This window comes from Strix uralensis, chromosome 5 (assembly GCF_047716275.1).
Source record: "Strix uralensis isolate ZFMK-TIS-50842 chromosome 5, bStrUra1, whole genome shotgun sequence".
NCBI classification, from domain to species: domain Eukaryota; kingdom Metazoa; phylum Chordata; class Aves; order Strigiformes; family Strigidae; genus Strix; species Strix uralensis.
The window spans coordinates 49,728,411-49,750,907 of NC_133976.1; the positions used below are offsets into that span (position 1 = coordinate 49,728,411).

At 39.4% G+C, this 22,497-nt stretch overlaps 2 protein-coding genes across 6 annotated transcripts in view; both read right to left on the reverse strand.

Moving 5' to 3' along the window:
- POC1B (POC1 centriolar protein B) overlaps positions 1-19,220 on the reverse strand; it is a 72,359-nt gene extending 53,139 nt beyond the window's left edge. For 3 of the 5 annotated variants that reach the window (XM_074870716.1, XM_074870715.1, XM_074870714.1), the window contains exons 1-9: positions 19,096-19,207; positions 18,745-18,829; positions 10,055-10,226; positions 9,109-9,288; positions 7,718-7,825; positions 6,711-6,826; positions 6,193-6,326; positions 5,383-5,451; positions 2,564-2,716 (exon numbers count right to left, since the gene is read on the reverse strand). In XM_074870716.1, coding sequence (XP_074726817.1) covers positions 2,564-2,716; positions 5,383-5,451; positions 6,193-6,326; positions 6,711-6,826; positions 7,718-7,825; positions 9,109-9,288; positions 10,055-10,226; positions 18,745-18,829; positions 19,096-19,110 — 1,032 coding nt within the window. In that variant the 5' untranslated portion in view covers positions 19,111-19,207. Of the gene's footprint in view, positions 1-2,563; positions 2,717-5,382; positions 5,452-6,192; positions 6,327-6,710; positions 6,827-7,717; positions 7,826-9,108; positions 9,289-10,054; positions 10,227-18,744; positions 18,830-19,095 lie in introns of all 5 variants that reach the window. The other 2 variants (XM_074870718.1, XM_074870717.1) reach the window with 2 other exon arrangements.
- GALNT4 (polypeptide N-acetylgalactosaminyltransferase 4) lies at positions 13,617-18,674 on the reverse strand. Its single transcript, XM_074870713.1, has one exon. The coding sequence runs from the start codon at positions 18,231-18,233 to the stop codon at positions 16,482-16,484; it is 1,752 nt and encodes a 583-aa protein (XP_074726814.1). The 5' UTR covers positions 18,234-18,674; the 3' UTR covers positions 13,617-16,481.
- Positions 19,221-22,497: the final 3,277 nt, after the last annotated feature.

Sequence of the window (22,497 nt, forward strand, 5' to 3'; positions counted from 1 at the left end):
CCTAGTGCTACAATTCTCTATATTGCCTGTTGCTTAGAAAGAGGTTGGGATGTTTAAAAAAAAAAAAGTATGTTTGTTTTAACTAAAAAGGGACAAAAATATTTTTCTTCTTTTTTTCTTCTCCAGAGTACAGCATAGCACAGTGGGGCTAGAAATGCTCCTTTTTCTCAGTTACAGGAGGAAATATTTAAGAAGATGGAACACTGAAAAATTTCAAGCATAGTTAGTGCCACTAAAGCATGTTACTGCTGGTAGTAACCTGATACTAGTTTTGTCTGGATAAATTATGTCTCCGTTCAGATGGTGAAATCCATTCTTCCTTGCCACAACAGAAAACCCATAATTTTTGAGACAGACAGGGGGCAGTTAAAAAAAAAAAAAAAAAAAAAGGAAAAAGGAAAGACATATGCATTAACAAAACTTGATAACTTCACTTTAACACTCTCTAAACTATTATATCATTACATTAATTCTGGAAATAAGCTGCAAGAGATCCTAATCATTATTATTATGTTATTTAATTTAGAAATATAGAGTACATTAATATCTTTTTTGATGAAACTATCAGACACTGTTCTGTCTCAAAGAATATAATTTATTTCATGTTTATTTAAGAGCAAGATATTCTAATATGATGTTAGTAGAAAACTAAACACAGCAAGCTTATTCTTAAAATCCTGAAATCAAGACAGAAAATATACCACAAGAGCCCAAAACTTTGCTACAACAAATTAAAAAGTCATAGAGCCCTCTCACTACTACGGAGCACCTAACCCAGAAGCCTGTAAGATGCTACAAATGTTACAGCCATGAAGAAATGCAGGCATTAGATTAAGTGAAATCTGTCAAAGCTAATTGATAAATAATTTCTTGATATTCAACTATCAAATTTCCTTTATGTGCCCTTTCAGCATTGGTAATGAGGTGCTTCCTAGCCTTAGTTTAACTTTAGCCTGAACTCAATGTTTTTCCAGAGTTTCTCAGCTACCTGAGAGCAGGGAAAATTAAAAAAAAAAAAAAAAAAATTATCTGGAAAATTCCTTTGGAGAATATTCATATCTTTGACAGGCATCTGAGCAGAAGAGGTCTGGAAAAGAAAGTAACTGAACCCTGCAGCTATAAGCTACTGTGTTTGTTTAGCACATGTTGTAACTGGGTGCAGTTTGAATGGGTCTTGAAGCAAACTGTTGATACAGCAAGAGTGGTTTAAATCTGCTGGCAAATGTTGTGATTGAGTTTGTTCCAGCACTGACCACCTATACTGAAGGCTGCTACTAGTAAACTGAACTTCATTCATTGACCTTACAATGAGTATGACAGTCTAGGACAGAAGTTTCTTTATGAAGCTTGTCATACATGCAGTTGGCATGATCTTGTTCTGACTAAAATGCTAAGCATCAGAAAGCTTCACATCCAACTTGACAACAGAACCAGACACATGAGGATACTTAGTGAAGGATCCTATTAGGGTTCCCCTCCTCCATCAAAATATTTTCAATCTTTATACTACTCATATTGTATATATTCATATTGCATATATACACACTCAAAAAGCTCAATATCCTCAAATCTCAGCATTTTAAAAGTCTGAGCAGGAAACAAATGCCGTGGCAGCAGTATCTGCATTTTAAATGAACAAAAGCAGGTAATGATGAATTTCTATAGTACATGACAGCAAGCTGAAAGTTCCTAGATTTATATCAGATAAAGCTCATGGACACTAGAGGTACCTGGAGCTTCTTTCATATTCTCCAGGTAAAAGTATAGGTAATCACCATGCAGAAGCTAGCCAGATCTACCAAGGACAGTCACAAATATATCCCTGGGGTTTTAGCATAAACAAGTCTTGTCTAAGGCATAGTACTGTTTTCCTATTTAGCATAGCTTTCAGACATCCTGACAAACACAGGATTTTCCAAATACTGACACAGAATATTTGACATTTCACTTTGGTTCCCTAACTCCCCATACTTTCAAGGGTTGCTGGCAGAAGGTTTAACAGTGAAGTAGCTGAAGAACTAAATTATCAGGAAAACAGACTACATAGTGACATAAACTACACTACTAGTCTAGAAAGGCTTTCTAAACTTTTAGATAGCAAGATCTTCTCACAATACCTAAAGGTCTTGGAAAGAGGGACAACTGGTGACAATCGAGTATTTGACTTTCAGTAATAACACCACCTTGTCCTGCCACAGGTGGTGCAACACTTATCACCTAATGTTAGATTTTGAGTAGTATCCTAAAGCTCACTGAAGATTCAGATATCTTCTGCAACAGTTGCCACATTTCAGAAACCAGACTATCACCTATGTTTTGTTTAAATCAGGTGTAGAGGACAGACTTACACAAGAAACATGAAAGGAATTCACCAGGATAAATCTGACAGCATCAGCTAGTCTAGTAACCTTAAAGGGGATTCATAAATTATGGTTACTTCCAAAGTATTATACATAACAAAAAGTTCTCTGGTATACATAAAACATATTAAACTATAAATGCTAGACAGACAGCGTTTACATAAGCTTCTGGCTTCCTATATTAGTGTACTTATTGCACTCACCTCAACTGACTGAAGTTTTTCATCATGGAGATGAGGTGACCTTGGGTAAATATCAAGAAGATGAGGAGGACCATCAATATGTGTTCTTCTAATATGGTGTTTAAGAACTTCTTTATAATTAAATGAATCAAAGTTGGTTTTCCATAATAATACCTGTAAGAAGGCATTATATCAGCAACTACTTGAAGCCTATTCAGTGCCCAAAACATAACTATTCAGTGAAGTCTGTTATCACTAATAGATCACAACATCAGAATGAGACTGCTGTCATCACTTAGTCTGATCTCTACTACAGCACAGGCACTTCCCCAGAGTATCTTGTACTTCAAGTCTAATAAATATGGTTCAATCTATTAAAAAAAAAAAAAAAGGAGGTCTCTAAAAGATGTCTCAATAATCATAAAACAAAGCAAACTTCTCTCCCACTGGACTGTAATAAGTTATTTTTCTGCCAAGTCAAGGAGTCATATACTATGAAATTTCTGTCCCCCATAAAGGCTTGCAGGTCAAATGAGAAAATCTGAGCAGGTAAGAGAAATGACAGAGTTCCACAGAACTCTAAAGCACCTGGTTCCAGTGTTTTAGCAACAGGAATCTGTTTTCTGAACCTTATCCAATTACATTCAAGTTAGAAACAATGTACAACAGTCACATCATGGCCAAATGCAGAAGTAAGGTAATAAAATGCAGAGGTAAAACAGCAGAAGGTAGTCTATCCAGCCTTACGGATACACCACAAAACCAAATCATAATGCACGATATTGCTCTCTCATGTCACAAAACAATTAAATAACTTACAAATACAATTAAGTTTACCACAACTTTGCATGATTTGTGTCAGCTTTGTTACTTTAAGTGCTAAGGGAAAAAATAAAATAAAAAAGGAAGTTCATAACAATTAGAAGATGGCAGTTTCCAAAAGCCTAACGCTGATTTTTATAGCTGCTCCCTAAATTAGAGGAAACAAAGATGGGACCATGATCTGACTTAAAATTACTTGCCTGTCCAGCCGAAAATATTTTTGACAACCATTAGAAGTATTTTTCAGAAATTATAAAACTACACATAAGTAGCACAAATCATATATTTGTTCACAGAAATTCCAAGCAGACTAAATATTTTTAATATATTCCTAAGTAGCTGCATTGTTACAAGTTCATTTCAGGTTCAACATCTTGCATGACTCGAGTGGAAGACCCTAAACGTGTGCTGGGAGACAGTGCACCAATAAAGATGGACCCTCACTCACTCAGACATTAGTAACAGTGAAACCGGGATGCATGGATCTCAGTACAAACTACATAAACCTGCCTCAGAACCTGGCACTTGCAGGACAGTTAAGTGTTAGATTAGTTGATTCACAGCAGCTCACTGTGCTGTAAGAGGTAGGTGCTGCTTTCTCTTCCTCCTCAGCTGTGTAGTTCCACTACTTCCATCACCCCAATCCAGCATAAAGTTATTCAAATTTTTTATGTAGCTTTCTCCATTTTTAATACATGCACTTCACTTCCTCAAGTTAAGTGTAATATACCAATCATCATAAAAGAAAGTACTCATAAAAAGTAAGGTCAACAATTCAGGATTACCTAAGAATCAAAATTTCATTTTGGAACTAAAAAATGCTAATTAAAAACCACTTTAGTACAGAAAATAAAAGATTAGACTAAGGAATAAATAAATATCTTTTTCCCATTCTTGGGCTTGGTTTTTTTTGCTTGTAAAATTAATACTGGAAGTTTGCTAACATTTTCGCTTTTCCAATAGCTGCAAGCCTTGGCACTGCTTCTGATGTCTTGTGATAGAAAGCAATTTTAAGTTTTCTTTGAGTGCTCTCAAGTCATTCTAGAAAGTGTGCTATCTGAAGCAGCAAATAAAAACCAGAAGCAGACTGTATTCTTTCTAATGATACTGAAGTTTTTAATTTAAAAGTATGTATTATTTTTCAAGACTGTCTCTGTTACTAGCTGAAACATATTTCAAACTCCACAAAATAGAAACATGATTTATGGTGAATTCAAAAGATCTTCATTTCTACAGCATGGCTTTCTGTGTCTATGTTGAGTTTTTCGGTTTTTATAACAGAAAACAATGAAAAAGAGAACTAGTATTAAGGAACATTTCAGACTGTAAAACTCTAAGTCTTGGGCTACACAAGTTCGTTCTTTTTTGGAGAATATAAAAACCTGACAGAGTTGATTCCAAGCTTGACAGTATTTTTGTAGTTATAAGATTTATCACAGCAGATGAAGTGTATGATTTGCTGTTTACATTTTTTTTTGTTTTAAATGCTCAAACAAGTCTTCCCTATATGAAATCCAGTACTTCACTGTTCCACCCATGTAAATTAGCAAAGCTAACACAAGATATCTTTCCCCAATTCTAGCCAAAGTTTTCCCAGTACAACTTAATTCTTACAGTTACAGAGTACTGACTTTAAAAGAAGTGAAAAGTTAACGGAGCACGTAGGCATTAATACTAGTTGCAACACAACTACTTTGTTGACAATGAATTGCAACATTTTAAATATTTCTCTTTAAAAGTCATTCGTTTAGTTTAATATGTAAAACAGAACTGGCTAGTATTATGGTCTTCTCATTGTGACATCCAACTGAAAGTAGTTAAGATCAAGCATTTAAATGATGTATTTATTTTTCTCCTCAAATTTACCTTTAGGCTAAACAAAGTCTATATAGCACACTACTAGTCAGAATGCATGTCAGCATACTGTAATTAGCATGTTACTGCAACACACTATATTTAACTCTCCTCCACTGTAACAAGCATTAAGACATTTAATTTAAAGAGACAATACCACAAACCTGAGCATCTGCTCCACCTGAGGCAAATTTTTCACCACCTTTTGAAAAAGCCACAGAAAGTACAGGTCCCTGAAAGAAAAAAAAACATAGAGTAAAATTATGCTATTACTGTAATCATGGTATTTTAATGCAAAGAGAAAAACATTTATGCCGTTATCTAATATAAATAGATTTTTCAATTTTAATAAAATAAGGAACAATTTAACTGTAGTGAAATTTTTGCAAAACAACTTGAAGAGTCAATATTGCACATCTGTAATGCAATGCTGCATTGCAGTTACTACAATCAATACCAGGAAAATAGCGGCATTTTCCTTAGATTTTTATGCTTTAACTCTGCAATAAAAAATTATCAAATATATATTACATTACTCGAGACAATGTGTTTGAGTGATTCATTTTCAAAAGTAGGGTTTGTTTTGCATTAAGAGGAAAGGGAGAAAATGTCTGCCATTCTTCACAGAAGTTACCTTCCATATGCTTCCCCCTCCTTAGAAAGCACTGTTTTTCAATAGACAAAAAGATTTGACAACCAAGGGAGTGAACTATTAATGAATTCAGAACATGATCTATTACTTAACATTAAGCATGCATAAAATATTGGCAGATAAACTGCATGGTCATAGGCAAAATTGATGCATTTCTTTATGCACTTGCGACAATGTATATTAATACAACACTTTGCTGCCCAATAAAGTGTATCTTGCAACTTGCAGATAAAAGACACAATGGCATAAATGTTACTTTCCCTTTGAAAAGACACTGAATAATCTATTAAAATGTCTATTTAAATAGGATTATTGTGTATACCTTGTGTCCATGAAGAGTATAAATAAGTCTTCCTTCTAAGAGGTCCAAAATCTTAAGGGTACCATCAGTAGAAGCAGTGATGAGATAGTTACCAGAAGGATGGAATGATACACAATTAACCCCTGCTCTGTGAACTAATTTACAGAAGACAATATTCAAAGACTGTAGATATCTACTAACAGGAAATGTATACTTAATTTCTTTGCTCTTTTTTACTTCCCAAAGAACAACCTACTTCAGTTAAGAGAAAAACAACCAAAGTGCCAGGACATAGTAGCCTCTACAAAGTAATTTTCAGCACGGAACTAAGCAAATAAGAGAAGCATTGCAAAGGAATAATCAGGATTCAGACTGTATTTTTAGGGTTGCTAGACTACAAAAAATTACTTACAAAATGCCAGTATGACCTGTTTGTCCACCTTCCCCATCAAGGAATGAAATCATATAATCTAAATAAATACATTTTGTTGCAAAGAGCTCCATTCTAAAGAAAATATAATAAACTAAATCATTTTTACCTTTGTAATGCTGCAGTAGCTTGTTCATTCGAATATCCCAGAGTTTCACCGTATGATTGGAACCTGCAGAAGCTATACACGTACCACTTGGGTTGAAATCCACAAAATTTGCAAATCTAAATATATAAATGAAAATAGATTGATTACATGTTGCCACAGAAATATTTGGGAGTGTGTGTGTATACATATATATATATATATATATAAAAACACCACAGAATTAACCCTAAGTTGCTACAAACTTGTGTGGAATCCACATGTATGAAAAATCAAATAAGGTATTTCAAGCAACTGAAATAAGCAGAAGAAAACAAAATGTGCATGATAAGTCAGACTATATAATCTGGATTTTGTTAAAAAGATAGTATAATTGTCCTGACTCAAACCTTCACAGTTTGCGTCAGAGTACAAACTTCCTAGAAGAAAGTGCTGCAAAGAGTTTGAAAACAGCAAGTAAAATAATTTTGTCTAAGAACAGAATATCTAGCTATCACAACCTTTTAGCTTAGAAAAAGGATAGAGAAGGCAGCCATGAAATTAGCAAAGCACGTATACAAGATTAATATTCCATTGCACTTCTTAATTAAAACTCTGGTCTCAAGATGTTTAAGAAAACTGCAGATAAGTAAAAGCAAGTATTTTCTAAACGTAAATGAGGCAGGTCACTGAAGCTAACAGAATACCATTTTCAACAACTGGAGAACTCGAACTTCTATTCTTGAAGCATCCATTATCAAAATGGAGGAAAAACATGAAAACATTCAAAAATCCCAAAACAATCTGACTTCCCTCTGGCCTATTCCTTGACTGTTGGAAAACAGATGGATAAATACAGTCAGTTAACCTTTTTTGAAAAACGTGAAATTAATTATTTTAGTTTACATGGGTGGTAGAAGTTTGATCTATTTTCAGATCTAACACATATAGACGTTAATACCACAAAACATGAATTTAATCTCATTCAAATGACACATTTACATTTCTCCTTTTTTTCTAGTAACACTTACCCTCCATAATCTAAGAAGTTATCGATACAAGTTTTATTTCTTGTATCCCAGATCTTAACAGATTTATCCTCACTGCAAGATGCTATTAGTCTTCCATCAGGTGAAAATCTGGAACATGCAAGTGTATAGATTGCTAAACAACTGATACTACCTAGATTAGCATTAGAGACATAAGTAACAAAACATCAAAACCAAGAAAGCCTGTTTGTTAAAATGTATAACATGCAGAGGACACTTGAATTTCTCATATTTCTCATGGAGTAACAAAACTGAAAAGAAAAGCTTCTCACCTCACTCCTCTCCCCTCCATTTCACAATCAGCTACAATTAAAAACAGAGCAATAACAAGAGAAGGGGGAGGGGATGAAGGTAACAGCAGCCTAAGGTTGTCACTTCAGATGCCAAAGAGATTATTATAGAAAACTATAGGCAAAAAGACAAAGAGGACACAGTAGAACCTTGCGTTCAATTTTAACCTACATATATATTCTCCTGTGAGTTCTCTCTAGACTTACAGACTGGCAGCAAAACATTCATGATTATTCCTAGACTAGCAGACTAGGTTTTTAAACAGGAAAATTGATTTCTCTATAATTTCACCAATCATTACTATCTTTCATACTGAGCAACTGCACAGGGACATTAGAACACTGTTCAAGAACTTTCAAATATGATTTATTTTTTAACAATCAGATACTTTGGAACTTTGTAGGGCTCTGCACTTCACCAGTGTTAAATTTCTTTCTCAAGAGGTTTAAATCAGGCCTCTCAACTGCAGATTTTCCATTAATATGGAGGGGGAAAAAAAAAAAAAAAAAAAAAAAAATCAGCAAAAGAACAATCTTTTCTTGTCTTTGAAGAGCTGCCCTGCCTTTAAATAGAGTGTGAATCTTAACTTGCAGTACAAAGGCTATTTCTTCTACCTTTTCCAATGACGTAAGCTTAACTCATTTTGACTTATAACCATTCCTTTTATGCCACTACTGTTCCAAGAATAGTTGAGAAAACCCCTACTGTGCATAACAAATCCTGAAACAAGTGAATGCTGTGAAGTAAGTTCATACAGCACAAAAACATGCCAGACTGGGGAAAGACAGAATACTGACTGAAAATAAATACAGAAGGCCCTATTTGTCCTTTAAAGTGAAAGAATTAACACTCAGCAACAGATTTAATACGTACACATATTACACAGAGCAAGCTTTCAGACTTCAACTAGGAAACATATATAAAATGTGTGTGCATAAGATTGATTTATTAAAATTTCATTATTAGTGATAGATCATATTTATCATTCACAGATTTTTCATCTCTTAGTTCTGCCCTGGGAGATAAATCCCCTTTTTTTAGGAGTTCTGCTTCTTTACAAAGAGAATAAAAACAATGCTTACTTGGCACAGCGAACCCAATGAGTGTGTTGGAACAGGGAAAACAAAAGGCACTGATGGCGAACACTCCATATTTTTATTGATTTATCATTGGATCCTGAAACTAGAAAGTGGCCATCATGCGAGAAGCTCGCACTACGAACAGATGCTGTATGACCTTTCAGTACTGATGATTCTCCATGACTAGGGGAGGGAAAAAAAAACCAAACAAACAAAAAACCACCAAAACACAATTATATTAAACTGAGAGTTTAAAATCCCATAAAACTCAAAGTTAACATATTTGGAATCTTATACAATGAAAAAGCAACTTATACAGGCTAAATCTTAGTGTTGCCAATATTTTTTACCTTATTTGAATACTGATTATTAGAATAACACTTTAAAGTAAATGTATTTAATATGACCAATTTTAGAGAACAGTGCAATTAACTAGCAACATTAGCCTCCATACAGTATTTGAAAAATAATTTGTTATATTTTGATAGTAATCTACTAAATGCTTGAAGTAACACCAGTCTTTCTAAGATCATTCTGAATAGTTCTCGTAATCACTACTACTTAAGAACAGTCTAAAAAGACAAGTCAAAAATATTTTTTCCACAAATGCTATTTTTTTGTTTCCTTCACCACTTGTCTCCCCAAAATGAAGTGCAGCCATGCAATCCTTACTAAAAGAAATACATTCTTTAAGCCGGAGAAATACTACCAAGCATAGTCCTACACACATGAAATTATCACCTGTGAATTGCTATATTTTTCTTTTGAAACTACAGAATATTCAGTAAGAACAAAATGAGACAGTAAAGAACCATGTTGCCTGTGATCCCCAAACTCTATTTCTGTCAAAGCCCAGGAATGTGGGAGGGAAATAGAAACTCTTCTTGGGTAAAGACTCCAATATTCACATTAATGAAACACATAGTCAGCATTGTCCAGTTATACTCACATGCAAGGAATCCATAGTCTGACAGTACGATCTTGAGAAGCTGAAGCAAGTAGCTGCCCATCTGGTGAGAACTGTACGCTGGTCACGGCTTCTGCATGGCCTACAAATCTGTAAGCTCTGCACTGTGTCTTCAGCTTCCACACCATAAGAAACCTATCCAAAGAGGAGGTAGCTGCCAAGAAATAAACAATATTATGAGTCCACTCACTGTCATTAGAAAAATCAGAGCTAATGACTATGAATTTGGATTCACCAGTGAACTTACTGGGTATTAGGGAAAGGGAGCAGTTACTGGGTTTTAATGGGATACTTGGCCTAAGCAGAAGCCTAACAGACAGCAATGCCAACACCAGGCTTTTGGAAGGACATCAGAAGACTGGGAGGAGTAAAGGATAATTCTTCACAGGTATTTAAGTATGAATTTTTTTAATACTAACATTTGCCTAGTTCAAAACACAATGTGAAGTTTTCAGTCCAGTAATAAAAACAACCATGAACTTTTTTTTTTGCAGTCACTTTACAGGTGGCCCATACTATCTACATTTGAGAGGGCAGACATAAAACTTTTACCAGAGCTTGATCTTTTTCAGGAAACTATAAGCAGCAAAAGCAATGAGCAGCTGAATTAAACGCACAAGTGTGATATTCCTACACCCCTATTATCTTCATTTCTGCTAAGTGCTAGCATGCAGGACATAAATAAAAACAAGGGATTCAAAACTCCCACCCCTCAGTTATAAAATTCCTATCCCTAGTACATAAAAGGAGGGAGAGGAAGAACAGGAACCTCCTGGAAGTTGAGGAGGACATGAAAAGGATGGCTCTTCCCTTCCCAACCTCTTTCAAGCACCAACATAGCACAAAGGAATGGAGTCCGTTTATTAGCATGTGTGTCAAGGCAAGCCTTGAACAAAATATTATATATTAAATTCTCCTTAGAGATTTGGCACTGAGATATTATTTTACTCCCAAAAGACTGGCTTCTGGTAAAAGATATGGGACCAGACTATCCCTACATCCATATCAATAGGCTGAAATTTGGCCAGAAGTACAGGATATTTTCCCCCCTTTAACTTTTCAGAACTCTATTTTACAGCAGGCTCTTCCTAATAGTACACGAATGATTTCTTTTTTCCCCATTTGATTCAAAAAAATGTGACCTAGAGCAGCATAAAACAGAAAGGAAAAAGTGAAATGTAAGCTAAAATAGAATTTGAAAGCATCACGTTGGATACGTGGAACAAGCAAGATTGATGGTTTCTAAAAGAAATAATGCACAAAATAGCAAATACCTGTGGTACCTTATGAACTGCACAAAGGCCGTGTAATACCAGCGGTCTTTGCTTTCAGTTCTAAAAACTGAAGGAAGTATGTTAAAAGATGACACTACAATAAAGTCAAAGTCTGGTTTCTTCTAACTTGCTCTCTCACAGATGGATTATCCCAAGGTTAATGAGACACAAGCAGGGATCTGAACTTCTCCTTTCCCTGGGACATCCACAAGCGTCTTCCCTATTCTCCCTGTTGCCTACGCTCACACAGCATCCTCTCTCCATCCTTAGGTAGGTTTCCCTCTTGAAGCCACACGCTCATTACCATGACACTCAAAGGCTATTATTATCTCTGATACTGCAGTTCCAGCCCAGCTGACACCACCACAGGGGTGAAGGAGGGAAGAAGTTCAGGACCTGCACAGGAAAGGGTGAGTAACTGGTAGACCTGCTGCAGAATTATCTTCCTAAGGAGCATAGGCTGATGTGACTCTATATCTGAAAAGCACAGGAGAGGCAGAAACCCAGACAAAGAAACTCTAAGCCAAAACTCTGAACCTATATTCAACTTTGGCCCCTATCCTGCCAAGGAAGCCAGGTCTCTTTACCATTAACAAGCCTCAGCCAAACCAAGATATTCCCTGTTCAGGCAGGCTGAAATCAATTTTGGTGCATATGGCCAATACCTATGCATTTTGCTGTAACAGTAAACATCTTATCTTAGCTAACCAGAGGCACTAAATACAAGAGTCTATAGGGTAATGATGTTGCCAGTAATGATTTCCATTATCAATACTAATCTTAAAAACAGTTTTATACATGAAAAATGTACTTTACTATTATCAAATAAACTTCTCTAATTCTTTTTTTATTCTGTTTTAAGGGATTTTGCCTACTTCATAACAACACTTCTCCAATTTACACAAGCACAGGATCTTAAGGGTTGCTTCTTAATCCTTTATGCATTTTTCTCCCCTCAAGTCCATATTGTCCATGTATTTAAGTGTTCAAAAGGAGGGAAGCAAGAACCTTCCAGGACAGATTACACATGAGGTCCTACAGCAACACAGACCGGACCCAGTTGATGTGTTCTGTCAGCACTTGCTAAGTATGCCAGAGCCCTACAGTCTGACTTTCAATTACCAGACCACCAGTCCACAACAGATCTCCAAGGCTAAATTTAAAATATTGAAATCGAAACAAAAGAAACGCAGAAGGTAGAAAAGAAATTTATAGGATGGGCTGTACCACAAACAGGTCTGTTGCTCATGTATCCCAGAAGACACAACATAACCAGAACCATGTTTAAAGGTGAAAGACAAAATTTGTCCTTGATGTAGTAATGAAAATATTTGATCAACTGAAAAATATAACTAGAAGAAAACTGGAAATTCCCACTGAGCTGACTTCAATATGCAACTTAGTCCAGTTTACAGCCTCGGTGCTTTTTTTTTTTTTTTTTTTTTAAACATCAGTGCTTTCCGCACACACCCAAGTATAGCTGACACATCTCTAGATAATTTGCTTTTCTGGTGATGAGTCATAACAGAATTGAACACAAAAGAATTAAGACTTGGCCTTAAGCAAAGGCCAAGTTTACACACTGCTTTGCTGCAGTTCTCTTAAACAAATATCTGGGCTTCACATACGCCACAAAAGTTTTTTTACAGTATTTGAGATGAAACCAAATTCAATTTACAAGTTGTGAATATTGATGGTATACATTTTCATATATACACATATATATATATGAAGACACAAGTTGCCGCAATATGGAATTACCATTACACTCCATTTCCCTGAATACCACAGTAGTGACTACAAGTTGTGCAAAAGATCAGAAGAGACATACTCTGCCAGGCTTTAACAGCTAGATGTACCCCTTGGTCACCCTTTCTTCCCCCCACATCCTGAAGCACCTCCAACATAATTATCTCAGGCAGTGCAAGAATTACAGGTCAGATGGAGTACAGGGCTGTGCATGTGATGCGTGTGCAAATACTCAACCAGCAGCACCACCAAAAAACCCACACACTTTACAGGAACCTTGCAAATCTCAGTGTGATAAAGTGCAATGTCACTATACAAACACATTTACCAGTGATTTGCAAGATTTCCTGCTTGGAGGAAAACAATTATTAATTGAACCTCTCTCAAGGGAACCAATCTGGAATTCTAAGTACAGTGAACATTTAATAACTTCCATAAGTTCAAGTTCATGGCAGTTTTTAGTGTATGTCACATGTACTTACACAAGTGGAAAAGAACTGAAAAAGAGGTCAACACACTAGCCAGCATTTTTAATTCTGGATTTTATTTTTTCAAAAGAAATCCCAAAGCCCTCCCACATTTATTCAGTGTTAAGCTTACATTCAATTTCTTTTAAGTCACTTAAAATCAGTAGTTTAAAATATACACAAGTGTTCCCCAAGTTTTCAAAGTCTAACAGCAAAGAAAATCTTTCAGAGTTTCAGATTTTCTAGAAATCCGTACACACTGAAAAACAACTGGATTGGAGTATTTCTGTAGAATTGCTGCAACTCAGTTCAAAGTTAGTAGAACTTGAAACGGCAAGGTCTTTTTTTTCTTCTCTTTCTCTCTCCTCCTCTAGTTCCTCTACCACCCCCAACCTTTTTTATTCCCATTGGGAACAATTTTTTTTTTTTTATTTATAGGGCCAGGTTATTTACTTATGATTTTTTTTTTTTTTTTTTTTTAGTTTTTAAATAACCATGAAAATAGAATAGGAGGTGGTAGGGAAAAGGAGGAAGGGTTCAGATTCATACAGAAAGAGTAACTTTCCAAACTTTAAGAGGCAGGTTCACTTAGACTTATTGCTTAAATAGGTAAGGAACACTTTGGATGTCAGTTTTAACATGAAGGTAGTTCTTTATATGAAATGTAGTTTTTGCCAAGTCCTAAAAAAGTTAATTGTATAAAAGTTGCATAGTCTATATTCACACCATTTAATTAATTACTTTCATCTGAGGAAACACGCATCGCACATACAACTTATGCTCTGCCATGTAGGAGAACCCAGGCCTTTTTCCTGTCATTTCTATTGATTGTGACAGTCTACAGCAAGTTTTTCACAAAAGGACATACTTTATATAATTTATTGCCCCAGTACATAATGACTGGCTGCCTTTTAAAATTTGATAAATGGTTCATAACTTGTAGGTCCACAAAAGAATTTGCTGCTGCAGAGTGGAATGGAATTTTTCAGGACTGTCTCCCTTATATAGTAAAGAAGTTCCCTTTTTCCAGAAAGAAAAAAAAAAAAAAAAAAAAAATCAGCTTAGGGAAAAAAAAATAATAGCGAATAACCTCCTAAAAATAAGTCAAAGACTTAAAACAACCCATGCCACACAGTGGCAAGCATTTTTAGCATGATTCAAAGCTACATTCCCAGTTCCAAATTTTCTTCTTATGTTCCCCTCCTATCTTAGCCTGCTTCCACCCAAACCTCTCAAATCTTTAAAACCACTAAGACTCAAGAATATTTCTTAAATTACTCTTGCCTTTTTTTTTTTTTTTTTGCAAATCTTCATTTATTTCAGGTCTCACTTGCTCCCTTTTAACCCTTCTACCTACTAACACCTGCAGCAAATGTCCAGCTACTACATTCCTCAAGTATCCAGATTCTTATTGCTCACTAGCTCAAGTTCCTACCTGCCAGCCCCATGTCAAGAATTATTACACTGTGGCTACTGAAAACATTCATCACTTCAGTGAAAGTAATCAAAAAAGCTGGAATGCCTGAAACATTAAGTGTTCAACTTAAATCATATAAAGCTACAAGACTATTTTTTTCAAGTACACAATGTATCTATCACATCTACTGCCTATGATCGCACTCAAACCAGATTAGTGACACAATTCAAGAATCGATGTTCTTCAAAACTCAGCAAAACAGGATATAGAAAACATCCTAAATAAATTGTTCTGTGAACCACCTAACCAACAAATCTTGGTTTCCTCCAAGCTGCCCTTTGCATTTTCAACTCCCCTCGCTTCAGGAACACCAGCTTCCCAACCTTACCTGAGGTCTCCATGGTACTACCGTGGCTAGAAAACATATGCTGCATTATCTCAAAACTCTACCTAGGGCTGATGCGTGCCAGCTGTTGCCAAACAATGCAAAATAAAACAGCCCAAGTTTTCCTCTGCATCTCCTTCCTCTAAGCTACTGACAGGAAAAAAAAAAGGATACATTGTATGGTCACCTAAGTTACGTGTCTCTAGGATGCCAGGCTTAAGGTGGAAAAGCTTACACAGAGGCAACGTAAATATTAAAGATATAGCTAAGAAACAGCAGTAGCCAATACAATTCTGTGCTTTCTTTTCTTCTCCATTACCTTTAAACAGAATTCTCGTAAGGCAACTATTTCTTCCCATTTGTGGTATGGCCAGCACATCCCTGGGTTCCACTGCTACCTCACTCTAAACGCATGAGAGCTCCTGACTCACCCTCATGAGGTAAGTTTTCCAGAATAGGCACAAGACTGCAAAGCAGTGCCAAAGCCCATCTGCTAAAAAAACTTCATTTTCTTCACTGTAATATAGCTAGTTGTCACCCTGAAACCCTTAAGAGCCTGTAAATTCCCAGAAAACTGCAAAATATTACAAGGCTTAAGACTCAACTTTCCACATCGATGTTGATTCAATCACATGCTACTGTAGCATTACTTAGGGTGTTAGATACATATCTGAAAATGTAACTGCAACATAGGTCAGTTAATTCCACTGCAAGAACCTTAACTTTTACTTTGGTAAGTAAAGATTTTTTTACTTTCATGTAACACTATCTTGCAGGTTTAATGTGTAGAATTTTTTTTTTAAAGAAAAAAAAAAATCCCTTCTCAGTCCACTCAAAAGCCTTTGTTTAACCATAATCAAGACAGACCAAAGAAAGAAAATAACAGATCAAAATTTTACAAAAATAAAAGACATTAGATCTGTATTCAATGTTTTAGAAACTAAATCCCAGTATTTACTTTTGCTTTCCATACAGTTCACCACAGCAAATATAGTTTTTACACCACTAGAAATGCATCTGAAGACATTCCAAGGTATACAACTAAACGTCACTATCTGCTCGTGCATATAAAAACCTTGGAGATCACAGTCCATTTGATTTGTACTACCAGCAGTGATTATTTCTCAAATTTCCAAATCTGATTTTTATCTGCAGCATTACAAGCTTCCATTTGCACATCAGCACGCCCCTCAGTTGTACGATAAGCAGTGAGGCACTTTCCCGAATGAGGATGATAAATAGTCCCATCTTCTTTGAAATGCCATATAATAATTTCTGGGATAGGAGATCCATCTTTTGGGCAGCTCCTCATACCTATGAAGTCTTCATGCTCAGGGACTTCAGCACATAGCTCAGTTACAGAGTTAAATCTAATCTCCTTATTTGATGTGTATTCAAAAAATTGATTGCCTCCCTGACCATGACATCCGAAGAGAGAAAGGTGAGCCCCTGTAGGATGATGTTCTGGTAAGACGTAGTCAAGGCATTCAGAAGCTATTCCTGCGCTGCGGATAGCACCATGCCACCCAGGACGATCTTCCGGTACATGCAACTCAGCAAATATGTTTTTTAAATACCAGTTAAAACTCTTGCATTTCAAACGCTCTCTTAGTATCTTTCTCTCAGAAATATCTCCATAGTTTTCTTTTTTTGCTGAAGGATTTCTGTTGTAAAAGTGCTCTTTGTACTCATCCATCCACACCTCTGCAGCACGTGCTGTGTTCTGAAGGAAATTTGGTCTAGCATAGGGCGCACGCTTTGGAAACACATGGCCTACATGGGAGCATGGATGAATTTCCAACATGCCTCCACACTGCCAAACCCTAAATGATAATTCTAAGTTCTCCCCTCCCCAAACATCCATTCCTGTATCGTAGGTACCCAGGTACTCAAAATACTTCTTGCTGACAGCAAACAAGCCACCAGCCATAGTTGGGGATCTGATTGGGTCAGTTTCAGATTTGCGCCTGAGGCGTTCATGTTTAGGCACCGAGTGCCACTGGAACGTCAGCCGCCAGTCAAACCCCCCAATCATGGGCTCTGCCGTCTGCATGTAGTATTCAAATGTTTTCCAGTCAATGGTGTCAATGACAGGACAAATAATAACAGTCTCGTTCTCAGCAATCCTCTCAAGCAGTGGTTCCAGCCAACCAGAGACACATTCACAGTGACAGTCTAGAAACGTGAGGACATCACCAGTAGCAAAGGTAGCGCCAATTAAGCGTGCACGAACCAATCCTTCTCGTTTGTTGGTTCTTATCAAACGAACTCTTTTCAGACTGCTTATGTATTTTTCAAGTTCAGTCTTCAAATACACTTTATCACTCAAGTCATCCACCAGTATAATTTCTTTTAGAAGCACTGAAGGTGATGTTTCAAGAACACTATGTATGGTCCGCAGCAACGTTGACCAGGCTTCGTTGTAAAAAGCAATTATAACAGATGTTGTGGGCAGTCTTCTGTAGTCGTAAGATTTAGTTTTACAGCCACTCAGTCGATTATCTTCAATGTGCCGGTGAAGAGAGATTTTATCACTCAAATAAATATTAATTGCATACTTCTCAATCAGCTCTTCTTCCTGTTTCTTCTCCTCGGGACTCAGCTGCAGGCGAGAGGGCTTACCCCATTCTCCAGGGGCATAAGGATCAGGCGGGGATTTGTCATAAACTGGACGAGCCAAATCCACAGCCTCTTCTGCTCTGTCAGAAAAGCGCCTCTCCCACTTCCCTTTGGTGATGCTCTCCCCGGCGAGGGAGGCACCGAAGGAAGAAACCGACAGCTCGACCACAAAGTAAGCGATCATCAAGAAGCCGAGAAATACGCAGCTTTTGCGGACCCACGTCCATCTTCTTGCCAGACGGATCCTCATCGTAGGCGATTAAGAGCACCTCCTAGTAGAGCAGAGCTCCAGGCGCCACTGCTGGCTGCCCCCGCGCCCCCAGGACGGAGGGGGCTGCAGGCACTCCCAGCTTCGGGCTGGGGCCGCCGGCCGAGGTGGCTACCAGTCCCTCCGCAGCGGGCCCAGAGGTTTCCGGGGGACCGCGGGGGGAGCGGGGCAGCAGAGAAGGCACGGAGCAGCCCCCCGCCCCTCCAGCCTCGGCGCTCCCCTCACTTACTTCCTCCTCCTCCTCCCCCCCTCTCGCCGCGGGACAAACCCCTCCTCCCGCCTTGTGGTTTGCTCAAAAAGTTGTCGCTTAAGGAAGGGGCAGAGACTCCGCGGCCCTCTCGGCCGGCACGGGAGCCCGCCCCGCCTCCGCGCCCGGACCTGCACCCGGAACCGCCCGGCGGCTCCGCCGGCTGCCGGGAGGGAGGGAGCGAGCGAGCGACCCGCCCGGAAAGGAAACGGCGCCCGGCCCCGCCGCCGCGCCCCCCGCACTCACCCAGACCCGCAGCGTCCGCGTTGAAGCTGACGCCCGTCACCGCAGCTCTGTGGCCTCGGAAAGGCCGGATCAGGACGGGGTCCTCCTGGGGGAGAGGGTGCGCACCGTCAGCCGCCGGGCGGGGGCGGCCCCCCCGCCAGCCCCCCCACCCCTCGGCACTGTTAACGTCCCACAGGCGACAGGAGCACGGCGGCGAGTGGTCCCTGCACCCTGACCGCTCCCACCGGCTGCTACCGCTCAGCCCTCAGCGCCGGGCGGGGCCCGCCGGCCGCGGGGCCCGCTCGCAGGCCGGCGGCCGCAGCTCGCCTGCCCGCGACGCGCCGCCCTGGCTGCCCGGGGCCGGGCCCTTACCAGCGCAGAGGCCATGGGCGGGGCGGGGCGCCGCGAGAACGGCAACTGCCGCAGCGGCGCGGCGCGGCGGCCCGTCAAACGCCCCGCGCGTCCAGGCGTGACCGGCCGAGCCCCGAGTTCGTCCGCGGCGCCAACACCGCATCTGTCGATCCGCTCACTCAGTGGCCGCCCCGCGAGGGGCGGGGCCGCAGAGCAGCCTATCCGCCGAGTAGGCGCTCGACTCCCCCTTAAAGGCACAGAGCGCCGCGCCCCGCGCGTTGCCTGGCTACAGCGCGGGCGGGCGGCGCCGCCTCAGCAGCGCCCGGGTTTTCCCGGCCGGGCCCGGCGCGGAGCTGCCCGCTCGGAGCTGCCCGCTCGGTCGGGCCGGGGCAAACTGAAGTCTCTTGTCTCCGAATCTGTCCGTGGGCTGGGACACAGCAGCTTGCGGCTGGCAGGGGCTGAGCCACCGCCGAGTGGGCGCGGTGCGGTGGGTGCTGGAGCAGGCGAGGCGCCGCAGCCGGAGGTGGGAAGCTCCACCTGTGGGTTGTTACTATTATTTAAAAAAAAAAAAAAAAAGCCCGAACCCTAAACCGCAGTTTTTCCTACCAACCTGTGAGGGAACCCCGCAGTGCAGGGCCGGTTCTCTGCCCGGCGGCAGCGCGGCGCGCTGAGCTGCGCCGTGGGTGTCCCGCCTGGGGAGCCCCCGGCGCCTGAGGCGCTGCCCCCGGCCTGGTTACAGGTGGAGCACGGTTTCGCTTGCCTGTGCTCGAAGGCCTTTTCTTTCAGCTTAGCCCAAAGCAAAACGGAAGAAGCAAGATCTTCACAGCTGGTGGGAGATGTGGCCCATGTTACGTCGATTTTGCTACTTATAAATTGATGTGGGATAGCTCTGTTCAACACCTCAGACTGATTTGGTATTAAGCCACCTTAGGCAGTTTGGCCTCTTTGTCTTTTTTCTGGTTGTTTCTTACCTGTTAATACTTTCGATTTCCGAGTCAGGGCTCGTGTTTGTATCATACAGAGTTGTCTTTAAACAGGCCTTTAATGCTCTAAAAAAGTACAACCACTTTTTAAAAAAAAAACCAAAACCCACAGAACTGTTGGTGTTAGTAGTGCTGTGAATGTTTATGCAGCTTCATGGTAAACTAGATAGGGCAACCAATCTCACTGGAAAAAGTACTGCTCCAATAGCTAGGCTAGTAGAAAGAGGGTTGACATCAACTAGCAAAAGGAAGGGTTGTGATAGCAAAACTGTCATTCGATATGCAAGTGTTCATGAAGAAGTAACTTATACTGCAATTACCCTTTTTTTTTTTTTTTTAAATCCAGTCTGCATTTTACAGAGTTTCATCTGACATTAAACTCTTAGATCTACAGAATCAGGTCAATAATTAGGCCAACATGTAAGATTTGTCAGTTATAGGACAGTTCCAAATCAATTGTGTTTAACCATGAAATGCACATTTAAGACAATAATTTTAAAAGTGCTGAAAAAAGCAGGATTATCACAAGTGCATAAGAAGGTTTCCATCAAAATCTGCTAGCCACTCCTTACACTGATTCTGCAGGCTGGTAAATTGCCTTTACAGCTTCAGAACATAAAAGAAGTTTTTTTAAAAAATAAGTGTTGGGACAGGACACATTGACTTTAACTTGGACCTAACTAAAGCTACGATTTTATGTCACTGTTGTTGGTTTGGGTTTTTTTTCTGCACAGCTCACTCACCCATACCTTTGTGTTACCTCCCATGATTTAGTTATCACAAAGTAAAACGTAGCCTTAAAAAAAGTTGGTAATGATAAGACTTAAATGTCCCACATTCTACCACGTTGCAGGAACAGTGAGTTTAAATTCACTTGCCCTCTTCACCACTATTGAAGTCTTCCAGCTGTTTCTCAACTGTTTTTCCAACTATCACCTTTCTCCTAGGGTTTATCAGCTGTGAATGACACCTCTCAGCAGGGAGACAGCCAAGCTACATTTAGATCCTATCCCTCCTGGAAGCAGGTTTAGTATCAAACTTTGTGTGATCTTAAGTTATTCCATGTTCTCCTTTCCTTTTCTTTTCTCTTGAATGAGAGAAACTACCCCCTGTGCTGCTATAATTGTGTATTATGGTATCTCGGTATTTCTGGTACCTTATGTTCTCAGGTTCAGATGTGTTCTGGAAGCTCCTTAAAATCCAGTGGACAGAAGCACATGTTATTTTATTTGCAAGCTGAGCTAAATGACAGTTCCCAGTCGTACTGAATCTTTTTCCTTTTGCCTTCTTCACGGCTGCTACACTTCCAGCAGCTCAGTATCCTTTACTCATTTTGGGGTGCTAGCAATAAACTGGAATCTGTACGTGCTCACAAAATTCCTGAATTATAAAGTGCCAGGTGATGGGCATAAAGCAAAGGAACAACTGTAATTACTGAGAGAAAGAGGGCGGCATCTCTTTCTACAAATTGCTGGAAGAGTTTCTCAAATTGTAGGGCTTACAAAGTTAATCTGTTCCTTGCTGTTTCTCCTTACCTGAGAGTGTTTTGAAGACTCCCAAATGCTTGTAGGAAGTGAAGTATTCCCTTGCCACAGACATATAATTAACTATAATGACTGTAGTTATAAAGCTGGCAGGCAATAGTTTTTATGCTGATTATTTTTTCTTATTAGCATGCATAGATTTTATTTTTAGAATGATTTTAAGATTACTGTAACTCCTAATAGTTTAATACAATTATGAGTTGGCATTGTCTTTTTAAGGTTGCGAATAACTGTTCTGCAATATACAAACAAACTCTACTGTATTAAGTTGTTGTGCACTGTGATGACAATGATAAATGGTGCATCAGAAAATATCTTCCAAGCATCATGCCTGGGTAGGCTGCTTTTTCAGCAGCTGTGAAGTTTTTTTCTCAGGGAGTGAGATAAGGTAGTATATGTCCAAACAGAAATCATATATACAGGGGAACACTTTAAGATTGTAACTCAAGGTTTGTGCAGGCTGCATGGTCACTGTAGGAAAGGACCCAGTAAAAGTACGTGTAGAATTCAAGGACACATAGACAAACATGGTACTCTTTGTGCATGTATGTGGCAACACACACATCAATTCCACTGATCACATATGGTTTCATAATAATTGAGGTAACACAATGCATGTGCGCAAGGGGTAAGTGTAATATACTAGCCCACCTAAAATTCTGTCATATCTAAAATGAGGATTTTTATCTTAATGTTAATCCCACTTTAAAATAAAACTGAGAACCCCAACTTTAATTACTTGGGATCATACTGAGAGCAGCTGTGTTAGCAGCAGAGCTTCCCAGACCTCCCAAGAGGCCTTTGCTCTTGGGCTGTTGGCAGATGGGGGACACAAGCAGGTGGTGGTGCGCCGTGGGCACTAGAGGGGAGTGTGAGATATGCTTTGCCAGCATGGT

Bases quoted from the DNA above. Each gene is read 5' to 3' on its own strand.
- GALNT4 (XM_074870713.1), bottom strand. From the start codon at position 18,233: ATGAGGATCCGTCTGGCAAGAAGATGGACGTGGGTCCGCAAAAGCTGC.